The sequence below is a fragment of the Haplochromis burtoni genome, unplaced genomic scaffold (assembly GCF_018398535.1).
Source record: "Haplochromis burtoni strain Fernald_Lab_line unplaced genomic scaffold, NCSU_Asbu1 Contig_134, whole genome shotgun sequence".
Taxonomy (NCBI): Eukaryota; Metazoa; Chordata; class Actinopteri; order Cichliformes; family Cichlidae; genus Haplochromis; species Haplochromis burtoni.
Window position 1 is genome coordinate 842,908 of NW_024582495.1, and position 19,376 is coordinate 862,283.

General features: G+C 39.0%; 3 protein-coding genes across 5 annotated transcripts; 1 reads left to right on the plus strand and 2 right to left on the minus strand.

The window, feature by feature from the left end:
• Positions 1–240: 240 nt before the first annotated feature.
• timm17b (translocase of inner mitochondrial membrane 17 homolog B (yeast)) lies at positions 241–4,598 on the minus strand. The gene is made up of 6 exons (XM_005930696.3): positions 4,513–4,598; positions 3,174–3,273; positions 3,026–3,089; positions 2,766–2,894; positions 2,475–2,585; positions 241–1,179 (listed from the first exon to the last, which is right to left on the minus strand). The coding sequence occupies exons 1-6, from the start codon at positions 4,536–4,538 to the stop codon at positions 1,094–1,096; spliced, it is 516 nt and encodes a 171-aa protein (XP_005930758.1). The 5' UTR covers positions 4,539–4,598; the 3' UTR covers positions 241–1,093.
• Positions 4,554–8,347, plus strand: pqbp1 (polyglutamine binding protein 1). Of its 3 annotated transcripts, XM_005930694.2 has the most exons (7): positions 4,555–4,671; positions 5,812–5,879; positions 5,991–6,102; positions 6,359–6,459; positions 6,640–6,846; positions 6,932–6,989; positions 7,914–8,347. In XM_005930694.2, exons 2-7 carry the CDS (start codon positions 5,813–5,815, stop codon positions 8,062–8,064), a joined length of 696 nt encoding a protein of 231 aa, XP_005930756.1. In that variant the 5' UTR covers positions 4,555–4,671; position 5,812; the 3' UTR covers positions 8,065–8,347. The 3 variants fall into 3 exon arrangements, with proteins under 3 accessions (XP_014191730.1, XP_014191731.1, XP_005930756.1); XM_014336244.2 differs by lacking the exon at positions 7,914–8,347 and having other exon boundaries at positions 4,554–4,671; positions 6,932–7,149; XM_014336245.2 differs by lacking the exon at positions 7,914–8,347 and having other exon boundaries at positions 4,554–4,671; positions 6,643–6,846; positions 6,932–7,149.
• Positions 6,454–19,017, minus strand: gpkow (G patch domain and KOW motifs). Its single transcript, XM_005930693.3, has 11 exons — positions 18,769–19,017; positions 18,393–18,562; positions 18,170–18,312; positions 14,489–14,595; positions 13,969–14,173; positions 12,658–12,790; positions 12,069–12,258; positions 11,816–11,936; positions 10,325–10,394; positions 8,773–8,858; positions 6,454–8,676 (listed from the first exon to the last, which is right to left on the minus strand). The coding sequence occupies exons 1-11, from the start codon at positions 18,966–18,968 to the stop codon at positions 8,545–8,547; spliced, it is 1,557 nt and encodes a 518-aa protein (XP_005930755.2). The 5' UTR covers positions 18,969–19,017; the 3' UTR covers positions 6,454–8,544.
• Positions 19,018–19,376: the final 359 nt, after the last annotated feature.

Below are 19,376 nucleotides of genomic sequence, written 5' to 3' on the forward strand. Positions count from 1 at the left end.
TTTGCTGCGATGTTTTAGTTTTGAGAGAGAATAATATTAAGTAAATAGTCCATCAAGATGAAGAAAGCAGTTGCAAGTTGGGACCCCAATATTTCAGGACCTTGGAGAGAAACAGCCACTGTATGCAGTACCGAAAGGCCGGCGACGGGGGGCGCCAGTCAGCAGTAAATCACAAGACTGCAAAAATATTCATCACATTACCTGAAAAAGAAGTCACAAACAAACAATCGATCACATTTTTAAAGATCATCTGAAGCTTTATTATTTTTAGGAACATTGTTCACAGTACGTTTACTACAATAGATATTTGCTGACAGTTTGTAACCAGATCGATTTGATAGAATTTTTTGTGGATGGTGCTAATTTCAGGAAATGAGAGACTTTCAGGTTTTTAAAAAGTGCTTTGTTGCTTTATGCGGCAATTAAAGTGACAAATGGTGCACAGATAACAAACTAGACAAACACTTATAATCAACAAAAACTATTTTAAAAAAAGGGTTTGCTGAGTTTCAACAAAAAAAACCCCTCAAATGTCCTTTGAACTGACTTTAACACCTCACAGGTAAATAAATATTAACGTTAACATTCGAATAAATATCTTTCTAATGCAAAACTTTAAAGATGTGCAGTTTTCTTACTTTAACTTTCTGCCTTTCAGTCATTAAAATACATAATCGGCCCAAGTATAAAATCTTTGGAAGCATAAAGCAGTTTTTGGATAAAACTTATTTGGTTCCTTGAGCGTTGTCCCCAACTCTCAGCAAGAATATAAATGAGCTGAAAATTATTTATTTTAATAGATACGTGTTGCTATAATAACTAATTTAATTTACTATGTGGTTTTGAGAACTACACATTGAACAAAATAACCATAAATATTGAAAACGTTGCTTTTTCAGGTGGTGCAAACATGAGGAAATTATTATCATTTACTCATAAATAACTGAAACAGTAATTTGTCCCTGAGGTATCTGTTAGCATCCAGTAGGGACCAGTATCTCCACCTCTTGGTCATCCTGGTAGATGCTGTTCATGTGCTGGCATTCTGTTATGCTTTTGGTTGTCCACAGCTGGCTTCAGTTCTGAACCTTCTCTACTGAAACTGCCCCCTTTGCCCCTGATGTTGATGATCTCCATCCTTTGGTGGTAACTGACCAGGGTCGTCTGCAAAGGGAATTGCTGGAGAAATCAAGGAAGAAGACACAACAAAGTCAGTTTTTCATGCTTCACTGGCATGTAATCAATAAATAACCCATGTTTCCCTCAGAAATATTTATATGAATATTACTACTGTCTAGGTCTGCTCTGCATTCAGGCTTTTTGGTTTCGTAGGCTTTCCTCAGCTCATCACTGTCAGGGACCTGGATCTGAGCTACCTAGGGTCCCTGAGCAGTTATGGACTTGTTTTATATTATATGTGTTTTTGGTGTTGCCGTCCCTCGTTCTCCCTGCTTGCAGGTATATGTGTGTGTGTGGATGCAGGTGTATCTGGGAGCACCTGTTTACAGGCACCTTCAGGCCTGGTGGGTGTGCCAGGTGGTTGGCCCCACCTGAAGACCTTCACACACCTGCAGCTGATCAAGCCTCGTCAGAGGAGCTGCTTAAGAGTGTGATGGAGCTCTATCCGACGCTGGACCATTGCGTGACTTCACGTTAGTCTCTCGGCCAGTTAGTATGGTTAGTCCGCATTGTGTTTGTCTTATGGCTGCCTCTTTGCTATTTCCGCAGGAGAAGCGTGGAGACGAGAAGGAAGCGAGCACGGGGTGCTCAGACACTGAGGAGCGGAGACAAGGAACACTAGCACTGGGAAGAGGACATGTCACGGGAGTCAGGAACGCACTGAGGATTTATTGTTATTGTCCATTCACTGTAAATAAACGCACTGCTTGCATTCAGAGCTCCGCGCCTAGGTCCTCCTTTTCCTCACATCCCCACGGTTGGCCAACATCAACCGTAACAATCTCATCCAAAATAAGACATGTCTCAGCAGGAAATCTAACTTGAGCTGTGCTGGAGGCAACCTGATGTTCATACATTTGTCTGGTTATTCATAGCAACACTAAAAAAAAAAAATGATTTTAATAGTCTCACATCCTTCAAAATGTTTTATAAGTTGTTATATCATTAACATTGTGAGAAATTGTGTTGTTGGGAAAAACGAATCAAACAGGAAACACAAATTAAACTGCACAAGAACTTTGAGAGAGTGGACGATTTTCCTCAGGTTCTTTAAAACATTTTGATAGAAACAAAAAAATGCTATGAGGGTGAGTAAAACTGGGACCAGTGAGATGAAAAATGTTGCTCTATGCCAAAGTCCAGCCATAATCCTGTCAAACTGAGGAGTGGACACCAGTACAGGGGTATAAAACCACTCACACATTTAATCATGTGACATTTTGCTAAACTACTGATAAATCATTGGTTCTGCCCAGTTTAAATATCATTTCTGAAACATAATTATCTTCACTCACGGTTCTGAAACTGCTGCGCTGTGTATCTGGTTAGGAGAATCCCAAAACCCTCAATGAGAGCGAGCAAAATTCCCCCCATCATTGCAGAGCCCATCATTGTTAGAGGTCCACCTGGAGAAAAATGCAATATTCAGCGAGTCACGCTAATTATCCCAATGTAGAAACCCAATTCCAAAAAAATTTTGTTTACATTTTACACAGCGTGCCAACTTTTTCAGAATTGGGGCTGTATTTACTGACACAGAGAGACACAGTGGTGTATTGTTTCTTTTGAGCTAATGAGCTCCTTACTGCGTGCTGCTAGGATGGCTCCAGTCAGCGCACCACTGGTTATAGAGTTCCAAGGATCCTCTTTCCCTCTCAGACGAACCAAACCACAGTCAATTGTGGAAAAGAGCCCTCCCCAAACAGCAAAGCTACCTGCAACATAAGAAGTAACCAGACTTCAGCTACTTTTATGAAGCTAACTGTACCTAAACAATTTCATCTACACAAAAAATGATATATTACTAACTAACTGCCATGTGTAACAAAAAACAGGAACTGCTCACCTCCAATCTGTGGAGCTCTAACTCTCACTGCTTTTGCACTCCCTTTCAGCCTGTGTCCAACACCCTGAAATATTAGAGCTCAGTTGAATTCTGCCTTTAACAACCTGACGAGCCAGAGAACAAACAAAAACCTGTGTTTTGAACTCACAGCAGGGGCATTTCGAAAGCCCTTGACTGCCTGGAACACCCCTCCTCCAATTGCACCCATTGTGAAAGCACCTCCACAGTCATCCACTATCCTCCAGGGGCTGCGTTAAGAGAGAAATGGATTTCTATGTGATAGGAAAACTGACAATGGAGATATATCTGACAACTAACATCCAGTTCATATACAAAATGCAGAAGTTATCAATCGGGGTCTGGATGAAGCCGAAGACAATATGGGCACAGTTCTGGCTGAGAAATGTATATTACCCGTGGATGAAGAACTAGTTCCTTAAAGCCACACAAATAACTAAATGCTCACCTCTGAGTTATGTTTGTGTTATAAAACATATCAAACATCATAAATGAATATGTCAAACAGTAGTGAAAGAACTAATGAGGTGTGGAGAAGGGAAGTGACAATTTAGTATTCTCCTGCCATAGCCCAGCTGCTTTGAGGGTTGATATGTTGTCCATTCAGAGATGCTATACTGCACACTTCAGTTGTAAGGAGTGGTTATTTGAGTTACTGCTGCCTTCAGTTCAAAGCAGTCTGGCCACTCTCATCTGATCTCTGACATCAACAAGGCTTTTTCAACCATATGACTGTTGCTCACTGGATATTTTCTCTTTTTCACGCTGTTCTCTGTAAAACCCTAGAAATTATTTTGTGGGGAAAAGGCTGTAGTTAAACAGTTTCGGGAATGTTGAAAAGATCGGCCATTCTGCCAAAAACAATCATGTGATGTTCAAAATCAATAAAAATAAGCTGTTTGAACTCCAGCCTGAACTTCAGCAATGCGTCATGACCGTGTCCAGATGCCTAAATGCACTATGTTGTTGCCAAGTGACAGAATGTAGGTTTACATTAATCAGTAGGTGGACAGGTATGCCTAATGAAGTGGCTGATATCTGGATTCTTTATCCCGTTCCTTTGAACTGTCATTAAAGTTTGACTTGTAGGGGATCAACCTTGGCTCGAGGTATAACTTGATAAATAAATAAATAAATGAATGAAGCTTCATGTACTGCCTGTTTGGAACCATATTTTGAGATTAATCCACCCTGAACTATTTTTAATTTCTATCCTAACTCCAGTTGTCACTTAAAAACAGCGACATTTTCAGATAAAGGTGACTCTACCAGCTTATTGTGTGTGCAGAGGACGCCTCCATATAACATCTTTATCTTTTTATATGCCTTTAATAAGCAGGCCGCAACAACCACAGAGCCTTTCTGCTCACTCTCACGTCAAAGCTGAGTATGAAATTTTAGAAAGTCAACACTTGACTCCAACTTAATTAGTTCTGAAATACAAACAAACGCTTAAAATCTAATCTTACCAGGGCTCTCGGGCATACTCCTCCATGTCTGTTTACGTCGTCGTCTTCGTCGAGAAGACGTGATTACGTCATCATTAAGCGCGCCGTGTATGCTGTTTTGGAAAGAGGTATCGTTAGCTTGACGATAAAAAAGGGCCACCTTTTTTAAAAAAAGAAAAGGTAAGAATTTAACTATTTCTTGTTGTTCAGTCTTTTGAAGTAAAGGGTAACGTTTTAGTTTGTGTGGTGTGGATGCTTTTTGGAGACGCATAGTTTTGTTTATTGCGTTAATCTTACATCTGCAGCCGCGGATGCACCGCAAGCGTGTTAGTTTCTTGTTAAAGGAAACAGTTCGTATTGTACATGGTACAAATAATCACAAAGAAAAAATATATATGTATGTGTATATATGTAAATACATATATGCACATACACATAAAATAAGGAGCTAGTAAAGTTTTACCTGGGATTCGCGTACGATGGCCATATAACCTAAGAAACTGATTTCTTTATTAGGATTATGGAGTTACTTTAATTTTTATGAGCAGATTACTTTAAATGATGACAGGACACATAACAGTTCAGGAGTTTAGTCATTCTCAGACCTGCCAGGATACATGCTTTAAACTACAATTCAGGAATATCATTGTGATATCGACATCAAAACAGCCAGCAGTAATTTATTGCAGGAAATACTTGTCTACAGATGTGACAAGTCTGCTGCAAAAATGTGGTTCTGGGCAGTGTTAAAGCTGCTTTTGATAGAATTATTACAGTAAAGGCTTAATCTCCGCTTATCAGAAAACAAGAAATGTCCCAGAAAAAATGGACAAAACAAAACAATGATAATAAGAAGAAGAAGATGAAGAATAAAAAACAGGTAAATATGGGAACTGTTTCAAAACCAAGTGCTCAGTAAAGTGTGAAATGAATGGTGGACCAAAAATATTAAACATAATGGTGATAAAATATATATAAAATAGCCCATGAAAGTAATGAAACTGTTACAAAATGTGCTTATATCAAAGATCACTAAACTATATAATGGTGGTAATCATGTGCATTTTACTTTATGGCCACATGTGACTTAGTGGTTTGTGTGTAAATGATGAGTTTCTATATGTCCTAATTAATCAAAGGGTACATATTATTAAAAGTACATGATATGTATTATGTTATCTGATTTATGACAGATCTAAGACTATTTTAATACTGTGTAATAATGTGTTATGAGCATTTGTTCTGCAACTGTTATTTTGGTACCCCAAGTGAATTTCAGCCATAATATGAACAGAGTTTCACATGGACTCCGTCTTTCAGGATGCCTTTACCTCCAGCACTGCTGGCCCGATTGGCCAAGAGAGGGATTGTTAAACCAACAGAGCAAGGTAGTGGAGCAGATTTCATATTCGGGTCTCTACCCTTTGTGAATTTCTCCTTATGTTTTGTGCTTTTTTTTCATGCCTTTTTAAAAACCTTTTCCCCTTCAATTAATCCAGGGGCAGATGAGGAGATTATTGCTGAAGATTATGATGACAACAATGTAGATTATGAAGCCACCAGAGTGGAGAATCTACCACCAAACTGGTACAAAGTGTTTGACTCTGCTTGGTATGTACACTTGATATACTATAATTTAATATAATAAGAATTTTATACTTTTAATTCAAAATGATTGTTATAAACTTCACAATCAGAATGCGCTTTTTACTTTTTCTTTCTTGTTTCTCATTTTATTCTTGAGAAGTCCTTGAACATTATAACTACTGTCATGGAGAGCTAAAGTGTATTTTTAAACTGTTAAGTAAGTTTTATTTAATTTTGTGGTTGCAATATTAATCGCTAATGTTTTCTATTCCTTAAACAGTGGTCTTCCTTATTACTGGAATGTCGAGACAGATATGGTTGCCTGGTTATCCCCAAATGACCCATCTGCAGTAATAACAAAACCTGCCAAGAAAATAAGAGGTATGCTTTTATTCAGCCTCTATAATGTAATGTTTTCAAGAAGCACTAGTGATCACAAATTTCAGTTCTGTTACAGTTGACGTGTGCTACTTTGAATGTACAACCTCAGAATACAGTTTGCTTTTGACAGATTTCAGCCATGGCTAATCTTGTGATCCTTGCCTTAACTTGTGTTTTTAGTAGAAGGAGGAGATGAAAAAGGCGAGAAGCAAGTTGAGAAACCAGACAGGGACAGAGAACGACACAGAGACCGGGATCGGGAAAGGGATCGAGATCGGGAAAGGGACAGGGAAAGGGACCGGGACAGAGAACGTGATGATGGGAGGGACAGAGACAGAAGAAAGCAGAGAAGAGATGAGGCAGCACCATACAGTCGAAGCAAAAAAGGTAATGTTTACATCAGATTCATTACATGTTTACACATCAGCAACTTTCACATGATTGAATATTGAACACTTAATATTTTTTACAGGTAGAAAAGATGATGAGATGGACCCCATGGATCCAAGTGCTTACTCTGATGCTCCAAGGTACAGTACAGATGGTCACCTCGATATAAGCTATATACAGGTCGTTCTCTGGTATTCTGATTTTGCCAGAATCATTGTGTTGCACTTGTTGAAAAATAGTTATGAGAGACAGACCAAATCAATTCCCATCATGCATTTTTATCTTAGACGTAAGAACTAAACCCTCACACAGCACAGGTACAATTTTTGAGTGTGTCCTCTCAAAATTCAAAATGGTAATCAGCATAGCTGATATCCCTGGTTTAGGGAGCTCACATAAATCTACATTTCATGCAAGGCACCACACCTCAACAAGAGGCAGATTTTATTCCAGTAGCATAATGTTCATAGTGAACTGGATTAGTTTTCCTCACATTTTCATAAAAGTTACTTAATATTTGACCAAATTTGACCAGCTTTTATCACAACTCACTTATTCCCTTGAGCATAAAATAAAGACTTGCAGAAAGGCCTCGTATCCTTATGAGCTCTGAGCCCTCAGAGCAGGAACATGTGTGAACGCTGGGAAGGGGCCATACACTTTTTTTTAAACAGCATTTTGACTTGGCATGTCAGAGAAAGCACAGGTATAAAAACAACTTAAATGGCTCCATACTACTTCAGCACGCTAGTTTCATTATCCTTGTATGTGCAGTCAGTCTTATTGTAGCTGTAAATGCAACATACTGTAGCCGTCATTAACCAAATTTACCTCACTTGCAGTTTTCCTGCCACCATGAGCCAAATTGTCTGCTGTGGAAATGTCTATTAAAGATCTAAAACTCCAGGGTTTCTGTTTAAAATATTCCTAAGACCAAGCTGAGATTGTCATTGCAATTTGATCAAGGTCGTTTTCTCAGGCTTGACAAAACCCCTTTTCAGACACAGAAGACATTGTAGTGCCGATTACAAATGCAGTGAACACAAACGTATTCATTTTTGCAGGGGGTCGTGGTCAAGTGGGCTGCCCAAACGTAATGAAGCAAAAACGGGTGCAGACACCACAGCAGCGGGGCCTCTCTTCCAGCAGCGTCCCTACCCGAGTCCAGGAGCTGTTCTTCGGGCTAACGCAGCAAACCAACTACCCAAGGAGTAAAAGCAGATACTACGAAGACAGCAACTTAAAACCCACAACTCTACAGTTGGTCTTCATTATGCTCACATGCTAAACATCATAGTTTGACAGGCTTTTCTTTTCATTGTGAAATGTGTACATGTCAGAAATGAAGGGCTGAACTTTTTGGACAGCTTCTCTATTCATACTCCTGCCGTGTAGAGCATTTGTAAATATGTTTTTATATGACCCAAAGGTTCACTTCTCGTTGTCACTAGACCCATCAGTGAACCTGATAATAAACTTAAGACTACTGTGAAAATTATCTGTTGCAGCTTTTTCTCAATTGTTGCATTGCCATATGCACAAGGGGAAAATAATCGACAAGTTTTTATTACAAAATTGCAATCTTTTAAAATCCATAATACTTGAATAATAACTAAAAAAAACAAAACAAAAAAAAAACAGCTGGGAAGAAGTCGATGGAAAAAGGACAGTGAATATTACAGTAAACATCAGAAATCAGTGGTCTGCTGCTGCCCCAACATAGTGACAAATGGAGTCATAGTCCAATGTGAACACTTTATCCTCGTATCTGTCGAGCTGGACCATCGCTCTGCACTTGTTCTTGTCCCGCTGAAGAATACGGCCAACCTGAATCAGGTGGGAATATTGTGATCAGTATTAGCTAATCAGATTTAAACAAATTATCTATCTATAAATAAAAAGCAGAGAGGTTACTTTGCTCACCTTTCCCTTGTGCTCACCCAGTACCACCATTACAGAATCATATTCACTTTTTGGGACAATAGTTTCCAGCATGTCCTGCTTCACATCTGCCACAGGAAAAGAAAAAAGAAACGCTGCATCATTCATTGAAGAATTTCTACAGTAATACCAACTAGGCAGCACTCAGAGCCAGCAGATTCTGACATTTACAGTGGCTTGCAAAAGTATTCGGCCCCCTTGAACTTTTCATGTCTATGGGCAACTGACTGCACTCAGACCAAAGGGGGCTGAATAATTACGCACACCCCACTTTGCAGTTATTTATTTGTAACAAATGTTTGGGATCATGTATGATTTCGGTTCCACTTCTCACGTGTACACCACTTTGTGTTGGTCTTTCACGTGGAATTCCAATAAAATTGATTCATGTTTGTGGCTGTAATGTGACAAAATGTGGGAAAGTTCAAGGGGGCCAAATACTTTTGCAAGCCACTGTATGTTTTCTAATAACCAATAAGGAAAAAGAATCAAATTAATCCCCAATCTGGGAAGTCTGGTTGCCAGATTTAAATCAGCAGACCGACCTCTCAGAACAATAACCAATGCTTCCACCATAGCCAGATATCTGTGGTAAGAAGTCATGTTATTATTTTTGCAACAAATACATTTTAAAGAACAAATAAAATGTAAAAATATTATTCTAACTCAAGGTTATATTTTGGCAATAACAATAATCAGTAATCCCTCCCCTTGCTCTTCAACAGGACCATTTACCTGTAAGTAATCTGCAAACAGTCTTGTCCTGCGCCTAAAGATTCTGAACACTTTTATGCTGACATGATTTTAAAGTGACTGATTTGACATGATAGCATTGTGTAAAGTTAGCTGTTAAAAAGCACAACTGCAGCAAAGTCAATATGAAGTTCATTTTAAACAAAACACAGAAACAAAACTTATGACAGAAGAGATCTGAGTATAATCCTAACAGATTAAAACTGTACATATCTCTCAAATTAACTAACTGTAAACAGTATAGAAGACTGGTTATTCTGGAGATTCAGTCGTGCCAAAAGGGATAGTTCAACCATTTTTAAAAAATCCATATTTGCTTTGCATTGTTGAAAGTTAGCTGCAAGGACCTATACACCTTTATATTTAAATGTGCAAAGGTGCAGACCTGGGAAACTTAACCTGAGGGAAAAGAAAATGAGCATTACAAGTTAATCTACTGGTCAACAATTATAACTTATTCATCATTATGTGCAAAGAAATGGAAAAAAAAGAGATTTAACAAACCTTCAAAAACAAATAAAGCCATACATTTCCTTCAAATTCTAACAAAAAAAGTCACATCTGTCTATTCCTTAAACACCTCACAATAACAGCGATAAAAAAAATTTCATGCAGCTAAAAACACCTTAACTTGTTAGATGAATAAGGAATTCAACAGAGACAGTGACAGCACACATTTTACACATTTCCTGACAAGCTCCAATTAGGCAACAGAAAACACGAACGCCACAGACTGAGAAAAATAACACCGAGCAAGCCCGAGATCACACTAATAACTCACCGTCTAACAGTCTTCCCTCTTCAGTTCGGCACACACAGGTAGACGGCGTCAGGACATCCTCCACTTGCATCTGCACAAAAACGAGACTTATTTTAAGAGCTCTGACGGAAACTGAAGTTTGAAATTATCACAGCAACATTCTGTGGCTTTTCTGTGAATGCCGATACTTTGGTTTAAAACTAACTACAACTAATGTCTGACTCTCAAAAAAGTGAACACACGTGAAAGATAAAGTAGTTTCTGACATGCTACATGATGATAACAAAAGGAGTGATTCGTCTATTTCAGCTGCTTAGGATTAAAAGTTTTCTATATAGAGTGTGAAAACTAAAAAAGGCTATTAAAAAGGGCTTTCTAGTCCTTTATTTTCACATCTAATAAAGCCATCTCTAATGCAAACTGGCACACCGCTAACAATTTAAAGGAAAATCCTGAGTCCCTAACCTAACAATGAGGGTATATCCAGCTTGTTTATGCTGTGAGGGCTATTTTTCTGTCCCTGTTGGGGTTACTGCACTTAATGCAAAGTTGTTCTGGGGGATTAACATTTCTATCGCAGTGGGAGTGGGCTCTTCCTGGATGATAATGGCCCCATCACTGGTAAACAAGTAGCCACACTTCGATGTGTCACCAAATCTTAAACCAACTACTCATGTCATATTAGTACTCTCTAAAACCATCATCAAAGCATCAAATGGGAGAATTTCTTTTCACAAGAATGATTTATGGCCTCGGTAGAATTTCAAAGACTTAGAGAGTCAGTGCAAAGTAGGCTTGAGCTGAACTGTAGGGTATTTAGAAATCCTGACAGCAGGATTTTCAATACTGTCACAGAAAAAAAAACCCAAAACTAGACCATCTATTTCTACAAAGCTATCTATCATGGCATGCTGCCCAGAAACCAGAAACACCACCAGAGGGCAGTCTCTACCAGCAGTGGCAACTGAGCTCAGTGAGCTGTGAACAATGACAACTTCAAGTAGTAAATGGAGCAAGTCCTGAAACTCCACCTTATTGATGCAGGTGAGCAACCTAACAAAACAGAGACCACTTAGTTCGACAAAGTGTGTCGTATTGTCCCCAGCCCAGTTTTCTAGATTAAATTACTTCCCAACTAAGTTCACGTCACAAGATGGTGTTTGTTTTATTTTCCATCCATCCATTCTGTGCCGTAACAGTGAGACGTGCGGGCTGGCTGTATGGCTGTAGTACATTCATGAAATGAATAATTATTTCAATAAATTTGTATTTCTGATGTTATTTAGGAATTGTTTAGTTCGTTATACCGTATAAGCCTGCTATTGTCAGAAAAGTTAAAAACCCCATCAAAATCTAATGAAGGCACAATAAAGCTGTGGTGGTATGTGATTCCCTATCAGCTTGCCCTTTCCTTTAAATTTTTTTTATCTGCCTGTAGCTTCAATGCATTAAAATCTGTTAATTCAAAGCTGTTAATAACTGACATAGAAAGGTGTAATAAAGCTGGAGTACCTTTGAATTGTAGTACCTGCCCCCTTTGAACGCTTTGTCTATAAAGCGAACTTTCAGGTCTCTCTGGAGCCAGGACGGGGGAGCTGGTGGTCGCCTTGCTTCTTTCACTGGAGGCTTATCTCTACGAAACAAACAGCAGATGAACACATGTAAGCAGAGAACATGCTGTTAAAATGATAAAGTAAAAAACCATCAGATAATTCACTTTAAAATGCTCATTATTGAAATATTACATCTCTTAGTGAAAATGTACCTGTCTTGACTTGATTCTCTGTGTTTCCTCTTCTTCTCGTCTTTTTCTCGATCTCTTTCTGAGGACTTGTGTTTTACTTTGTCGCCGTTACTACTCCTCTCGTTCTCCTCCCGCCTCTGACGCTCTCTCTCTTGATCCTTTCCCTTCTCTTTCTCCCTTTCCTTGTCTTTGTGGGCTTTACTGAGGCGACCTAATTGTTGGGGGAAAAGCAGTATTAGATGGCATTAAAAAAATGTTTTTTGCAAACACAGACAACAGTACTGAAAGAGTTATTCTTCATGGCCTTTTCATTCTAGGAAAAACACTGCTGGCTAACGTAAATACAGGCTGTGGCTAAATCTCTGTTCAGTGAAATGTCACTGAAAAGGATAAGTCTGATTCCCAGAACACTGCATAACAGCAGGATCCCTTAGATATTTAATTAAAAAATAAATCTGTATTATATGTACCTACAATAGCAATACAAGTCTTTTACAAAACAGAATTTTGGTATTTAATGAAATGTCACCATATTTTAAGTGAGATTTCTTCTAATTCGTTATGCAGGAAAAAAATAAAGGTCACTTTTTTAAAAGTCAGAGTTACTCACTGAGATCTTTGCTGTATTTCTCATATTCCTTGCGCTCCACCAGTTTAATGGCGTATTGGCTAATCGTCACAACCTTGCTGCCAATAGCCAACTTCACCATGACTCGAGCATTGTCTGGATCAACACCTTCTATCTACCTCAGGCAAAGAAAAACACATAGTCAGAAGTGGGTAGTACAAAACAAATGGCTAACTTCAGTTACATTTCTTTAACATTAGAACCTGGTGTATGTCTAAGTGTCTGCACGCCTGTACGTGTATGCACCTGTGTGTGATAGCCAAGAACTTTATAACAAATAACTGAACAACATAAACAGCTGCCTCCCACAGTGAGTGGCCACTGGACAGACTCCAGCTCCACGCCTTGACTGCAGATGGGAACGATAGTCCTTGTTCTGCTCTGTGTACCGAAGCATGAACCAGTTCTCCATCTGCTGCTGGTTCTGGTTTGGTGGGGGCTTCTGCTCCAGCTTGCAGCAGATCGACAGAGCTGAACAGGGACTATATCACTACTCTAGTCCAAGATGGTGAAACTGGAGTCCTTTCAACCACGGCACACATGACTAACAAGTGAACCAGTTTTCAAACATCAAGCGCTCAACTCCACTCCAGCCCCTACACGCTGACACTGTCTGTGCATCTGTATTAGGGTGCACACTACATGACAAGCAGTTCCAAACTGACTAGCCTTTAATCGAAATGTGTTGCGCAGCCCTCCTCAGTGAGTCTGCAGAAATACCATCTTACTATAACCGCACAAAAATGAGTTACATGAGATTATTTCATAAGTACAACCCATGATTTATACATGGTTTTGTGAAATGTCTCATAATTATTTATTTATTTTTCTTCATATGATAAAATACAAATATGGCGGTAATGAAAAAGAAGACAGAGTGTGGGATTTCAGAAAATGAAATAAAATAGGTACCTGTTATAACAGGTGAAGAAGATCTCAATAATCTGACAGCAGAATAAATTGCCAAAGATATTCGTTACAAGTCCCTGTCTCCGGTGCAGGAAGGTGAGGAAGACTCAAAGGTTGCTGTTGTATTTCTACTCTACCCCTAATTAGAATCTCTTACATTTGCTATGGAGTGAAAGGGTGTAGGGGGCGGACTTGTTAGCAGACTGAACTTGCAAAATAATTGTGAGAAGAGTATCTACAATTGAATCATACACTTGTATAGTTAAAATAAATAAATAAAAATACCAAAATGAGTCACTGAATATACTTGGCTAGCATGTCTTAATACAGTCCTTGTGTGGGAAATGCTGACTTTGTTCCACACAGATTCTAGATCAACTCTACCTTGCCATAGAGATCTTTATGTGGCCCCGACTGTACCAGCACACAACCCCCGGGACCCATCACTAGCTCCTCCTCCTTTCCCCGCTCCTCGCCTGGCTTTGGAGGACGCTGATGTTTGCTGGGCTCCAGGTCCTTTGCTGCCGAACGATCTGCTCCAAGACCCAATCCTTTCGGACGCAGCTGGTGCTCAATTGGCTTCACATCTCTATAGCAGTTAGGCAGGCACAGGAATAAATCAATAGACATGAATAGACATGTTCAGGTTGTAAAACAGGCTAAAGATTTAAATGCTTTACTTTTATGTAGGTGAAGAATAATGCACAGTTACTAGTTATTTTTAGTTTTATAGTCTGTGCCACTGTTGTAGGTTAATAAGAAAATCCACAGGAATTAATCAGTTATACAGCAATTATAACAGCTGCCAATTAATTGTTTGCCAGTTGACTTGCTGTTTCAGTATACATTTGAACACCACTGTGTTAAAACGTCAGTGTAGCAGAACTATCAATTTGTTACTTACTGTTTAAAGGTACGTCCAATGCCTTCCTCCTTCTTCCAACCCATCCCTTTAAGCATTGCAAGTCCATAAGCCTCAACAGGAACACGCTCATAATCTGCCTCTGTTGACTGACAAATAAATACTGCAAAATTATTTTGGAAATTAAAGCATATTACATTCAAAAATTCAGACATCACAGTCTGCATTAAAAATTCCCAACAGGCTAAACAAGGTGCTTATGTAATCTTTGACGTATAAAGCACAAAAAAAAAAAAAGTTTGTTGCAGCTGACAGAGAGAAACAGCTTGTCATGCCGGTCTTACTCAGCCTTTTGGCCACAGGCTGTCAGACTCGGTCCCGGCTGACTCAGAGTCAACAGGCCGCAGCTACAGCAGCAGTAGCCCTGCTCATCTCTCTCCACTGAAGGTCTTTCTCTAAAGGGGGCTGGGAGCCCTCGCAGAGGATGCTGCATGAAAATGAGCTCAGGGGCACCGTGAGCAAATTTTCCCTGACTCTCGTGTTTTGCTAGTCACATCCACAGTGACAGAGCAGATATGGGATGACAGTGAGAAGACATGTGAGGCCTTTACATGAAAAGAAACAGAGAGAGACCCAATTGGTTGCCTTTATGTCTCTGGGAGACTGATGCTCGCCTGCTACCAAAGTCTTACTGTAATGACAAAGTGTGTGTCGCTGTGTATGTATGCAGGGGTGTCTCCCAGTCCAGAGTCAGCACTTTCCCACACTCAAATTTCAGTCTGAGTCAAAGCAGCCAGTCTACCAGACAGTTTGCACTGTCGGGCTTTTTTATTTGCTCACTGCTTTCTAATAGATTCTATTGTAGATTATAAACATTTGATACAGTCATAATAGTTTCCCTTTTTTTTTTTTTTTAGCATTTCATTCAACATTTTTTTGTTTTAAATTCAGTTTATTTTAAAAATGTTTAAAAATCTTTATGTTTTTATTGGTTTTAGTGTTAGTTTTGCTTTACTTTGTTTTGTTTTTGTTGTTTTAAAACAATGCAGGGTTAACTGTAAGGGCAATATAATAGGTATTTGAATATGCCTATTATATCTCAACACTGTTGAGATATAATAGGATGTGGATATAATAGGATATGGACTCATGTCCATACAGAAATCTAAGTGGGGACCAAAATTTCCACAGGTATGTTATCAGGACTAATTTGACTAATTTAAGACAATTTATGTATATAATTTTCAACATGCATGGGCTATATCCCAAAACAAACAACAGAATTCATTTTGTAAGTGCAATATTGTTCCAGTTAATTGTCATATTAGAGTCAAATTTTTAACTTTTGAGACAACTAAAGTTGTTTGTTTTTTACACCTACTTTAAATTTAATACAAGAGTTATGTATCAGTTCCTTAAATTGTCATTTCTATGGTATCCTTTCATTTCAGACTTTTCCCTGAGCAAAGACTGAAATTCAACATCTAATAAGAAGCTGTCTTTTCATGTTCAACCCCTTTAATGCTGTCACAATCAGGTATTAGTTCTTTGTAGTTCCAAATATACTGTGTGGCTACAGACCTGAATGTTCATTTTGATGGGTTTTTTTTTTTAATTCCATACTGCATGTTATTTATTTATGTATTTTTTTTATTTATTTGCATTTTTATGCATTAATTCCATTTTCACCATTTTTTCTAAATATAAAAATTTGTTTAAATATATTGCAAAAAAGTGATTTCTAGAAAATTATCATCAAAACAAATAATTCTATTCCATATTTCTACACATTTATTTATTTCATCATTTATTTTCTTAACTGTCATAGGCTGAGAGGTGGGAAACATCCTGAACATAACCTCAACTAAGCTTACACACATCTTTGAAAAGTAGCTAAAATAACCAAGAACACAGAGAACATGCAAAGTCCATACAATCCCAGTTAATTGTCAGGTTCAGACCCAGGACCCCTTGGTGTGAGGAAACCATTGTGCTGCCCAAATCACTCTGGAATTTTCACGTTTCTTAGTCAGTACAGTTCAGCTGTAGTAGAAACAGCTGGATATGAATAAAAACAGGCATGTCTAAAAAAGTAGTTCATTGGACTTCATTCACCCTTTTCTCTGGCATCCTCTTCCGTCACACAAACCCTTATTCTTGTTCTCTAGTGTGTGCCTTTCTATTGTTTTTGTATATATTGCTCTTAACTGTAAACATTTCTCTTGTTTGCCATTATTCCTGCTGTCTTGTATTTACATTTTATTCCAGCACAGTTGGAGTGGCGTGCCCACAATTTCTTTGTACATGTACAATGACAATAAAGGACTATTCTATTCCTTACATCTCCTCCTTCAGTACATCCATGAACGTGGTCTTCCTCTTCACCTCCTGTATGGCAGCTCCTTAATTAAAATTCAGCCATCCCAACCTATTTTTAACTTTGTCTCCAAAGCGGTCAACCTGAGCTCTCCATCTGATATACTAATTTCTAATCTTCTTCATTCTGGCCCCTTACAATGAAACTCTTAACATCTCCAGCTCTGCTTCCTGTCTTTTTGTCACCACTAACATCTCCAAACCATACCTGATAGCAGGTCGCACTACCGTCTTGTAAACTTCTACTCTTGCTGCTATGCTTCTGTCAGAAATGACCCCTGACACCCATCTCCACCATGTCTATACTTTCTCCCTCACCTCTCTTGTGCACTGTCCCTTGCTTTAGATGGTGACCCCAGATAGTTAACTCCTTTACCTTTACTACCTCTACTTCTTACAGCATCACTGTTACACTTGTCCCCTCTCATTGACACACTTGTATTCGGTCTTGTTCACGCCTTTGTGACCTCTAGGCTGGATTACTGCAACTCCCTTTATTTCAGTCTTCATTCTGACCTTCTTCGTTGACTGCAAACTGTCCAAAATGCGGCGGCACGCCTTCTGACCGGAACTGGGAGGTTTGCCTCTGTTACCCCTGTTGTAGTTGACCTGCACTGGCTACCCATTAAATACCACATCCAATTTGAAATACTGCTGCTTACCTTTAAAATTATCAACAGCACAGCCCCGAGTTACCTTATTGAACTCCTTAGATCGTAAATTCCCACTCGAGCACTAAGATCATCTACTCAGTTACTCCTCGTGCAGCCAAGATCTCGTCGAACCTTGCCTTTCCTGCTCGTTAATGCCTGTATCTGATCCCTAGGCTTACTCTATTTTACCTTTTATACGTGTGCTTTTAACATGTTTTACTTGATATACATTTTATGCTATTCCTGTGTATTAGTGACACTGACCTGTTAGAGTACTTGGAACTTTGTTAAGGTCCTATAATATTTACTAATATTTAATATTTATAATATTTATGTCTTATTTTCTGTCTTTTATGTGAAGCACTTTGGTATACCGTTGGGTTTTAAATGTGCTCTATAAATAAAGTTGTATTGTATTGTATGTTGTACTGACTTTCATTCCTGCCTGACGTTACCTGTCATCCTGCCCATCACCATCACAAGCACACCTCACCACTATCTCACGGTTCTCATCCATGTCCTGCACCACCCTCACATAGACAAGACATAGTGCAGCTTCTTGACTATACTTCTAAACTTTGTACTAAAATAAAATTAATATTATACCCTTCAGCAGTGTATATGGACAAGATAAGACTGAACTGCACAGCAAATAGAATAGAATTTATGTCCTTATGTTGCTCTCCATACTTACAGATTCAGGCCTCAGGTCCACCTTTACTTGGTCTCCATCCTCAAAGCCTTCTGGCACTTTGTTTTGCATTAACAGGGGGATGGAGAGGTTTATGTTTTCTGACTTAGGGCCATTTTGCCACAGATCAAGCTGCCTCCGCGAATCTATGAACGTAAAGAGAAGTTTTAGGCGATTTGTGTTATCTAATGGTACTCGCAGCCCTGCTTCCTACACATACACAAACCTTCAATGAGCTCCTTAACAGCTTGAGACTCCACAGAGTCATTGTCTTGGGCTGTGTTTTCTATTTTGCCTCCATTTTCTGAGTTCTGGCCCACTTGGTCCGGCTTGTGCCAGCGGTTCTTCTGGATCAGAGGGATGATGAGCTCCTTGGGTTTCTCACTTGGCTTTGAACTGCACCAAAATACAAAATTAGAGCGCTGTCAGGCGGGGCCGTTTCAAAATAACACTTTGCGTTGCTAACTGTGTCCATATAACAATTATTATACATAGTTATTCATTGTCAAAAAGCACAGTAATTACAATGACTAGCTAAGATGAGAAACGTAACCGGTAAATGACACCGAAACGTTATGTTAGCATTAGCAGAAAAAGCCGACCTTTGCAGCTCATTTCCATGAATTCCTGTCAGGTAATCTCTGTCATCTTTCTTGGCCTGAGCGTCGCTCGTCAACGGTTTAAATTTACTGGCTGTTTTGGTGAAACCAAACGACACGGCCGCTGGTTTTCTCTCTCCCTGCTGCTCCTCCGCAGACGCTATGGGCTTGGAGGAACCCGCATCTGCTCCGTGCGACGCCATTGTTGTTTGTGAAAAAGAAAAAAATGACGTACGCGGAAAGACTTGTGGTAGTTGTAGTTTATTTCCGGCACAAGAACGTTTTCTAGCCAGTTGAAGATTACTACATCTTCCGTCATGCGACATAATTAAAGGTACAGAGTAGTTTCGACGGCGATGCTGTCCCTGTTTTGTGATTTTCAAAACCCACAGGGAAGAGGGAACAAATTAGACAGGAAGAAAATGTTCACAGTTCACGAATATAGTTCTCATATTTACAGATGAAAAATATATTATAATAACACGTGTCCCTGATAATGCTCAGTGCCGTGAAATTGTTTGCGTTTAATTAAAAAACAACAAGGACCAAGTAGTCATTTTAATTTGAAATATTGGGGGAATATTTAGGTAAATTTTAAGAACATATAATAT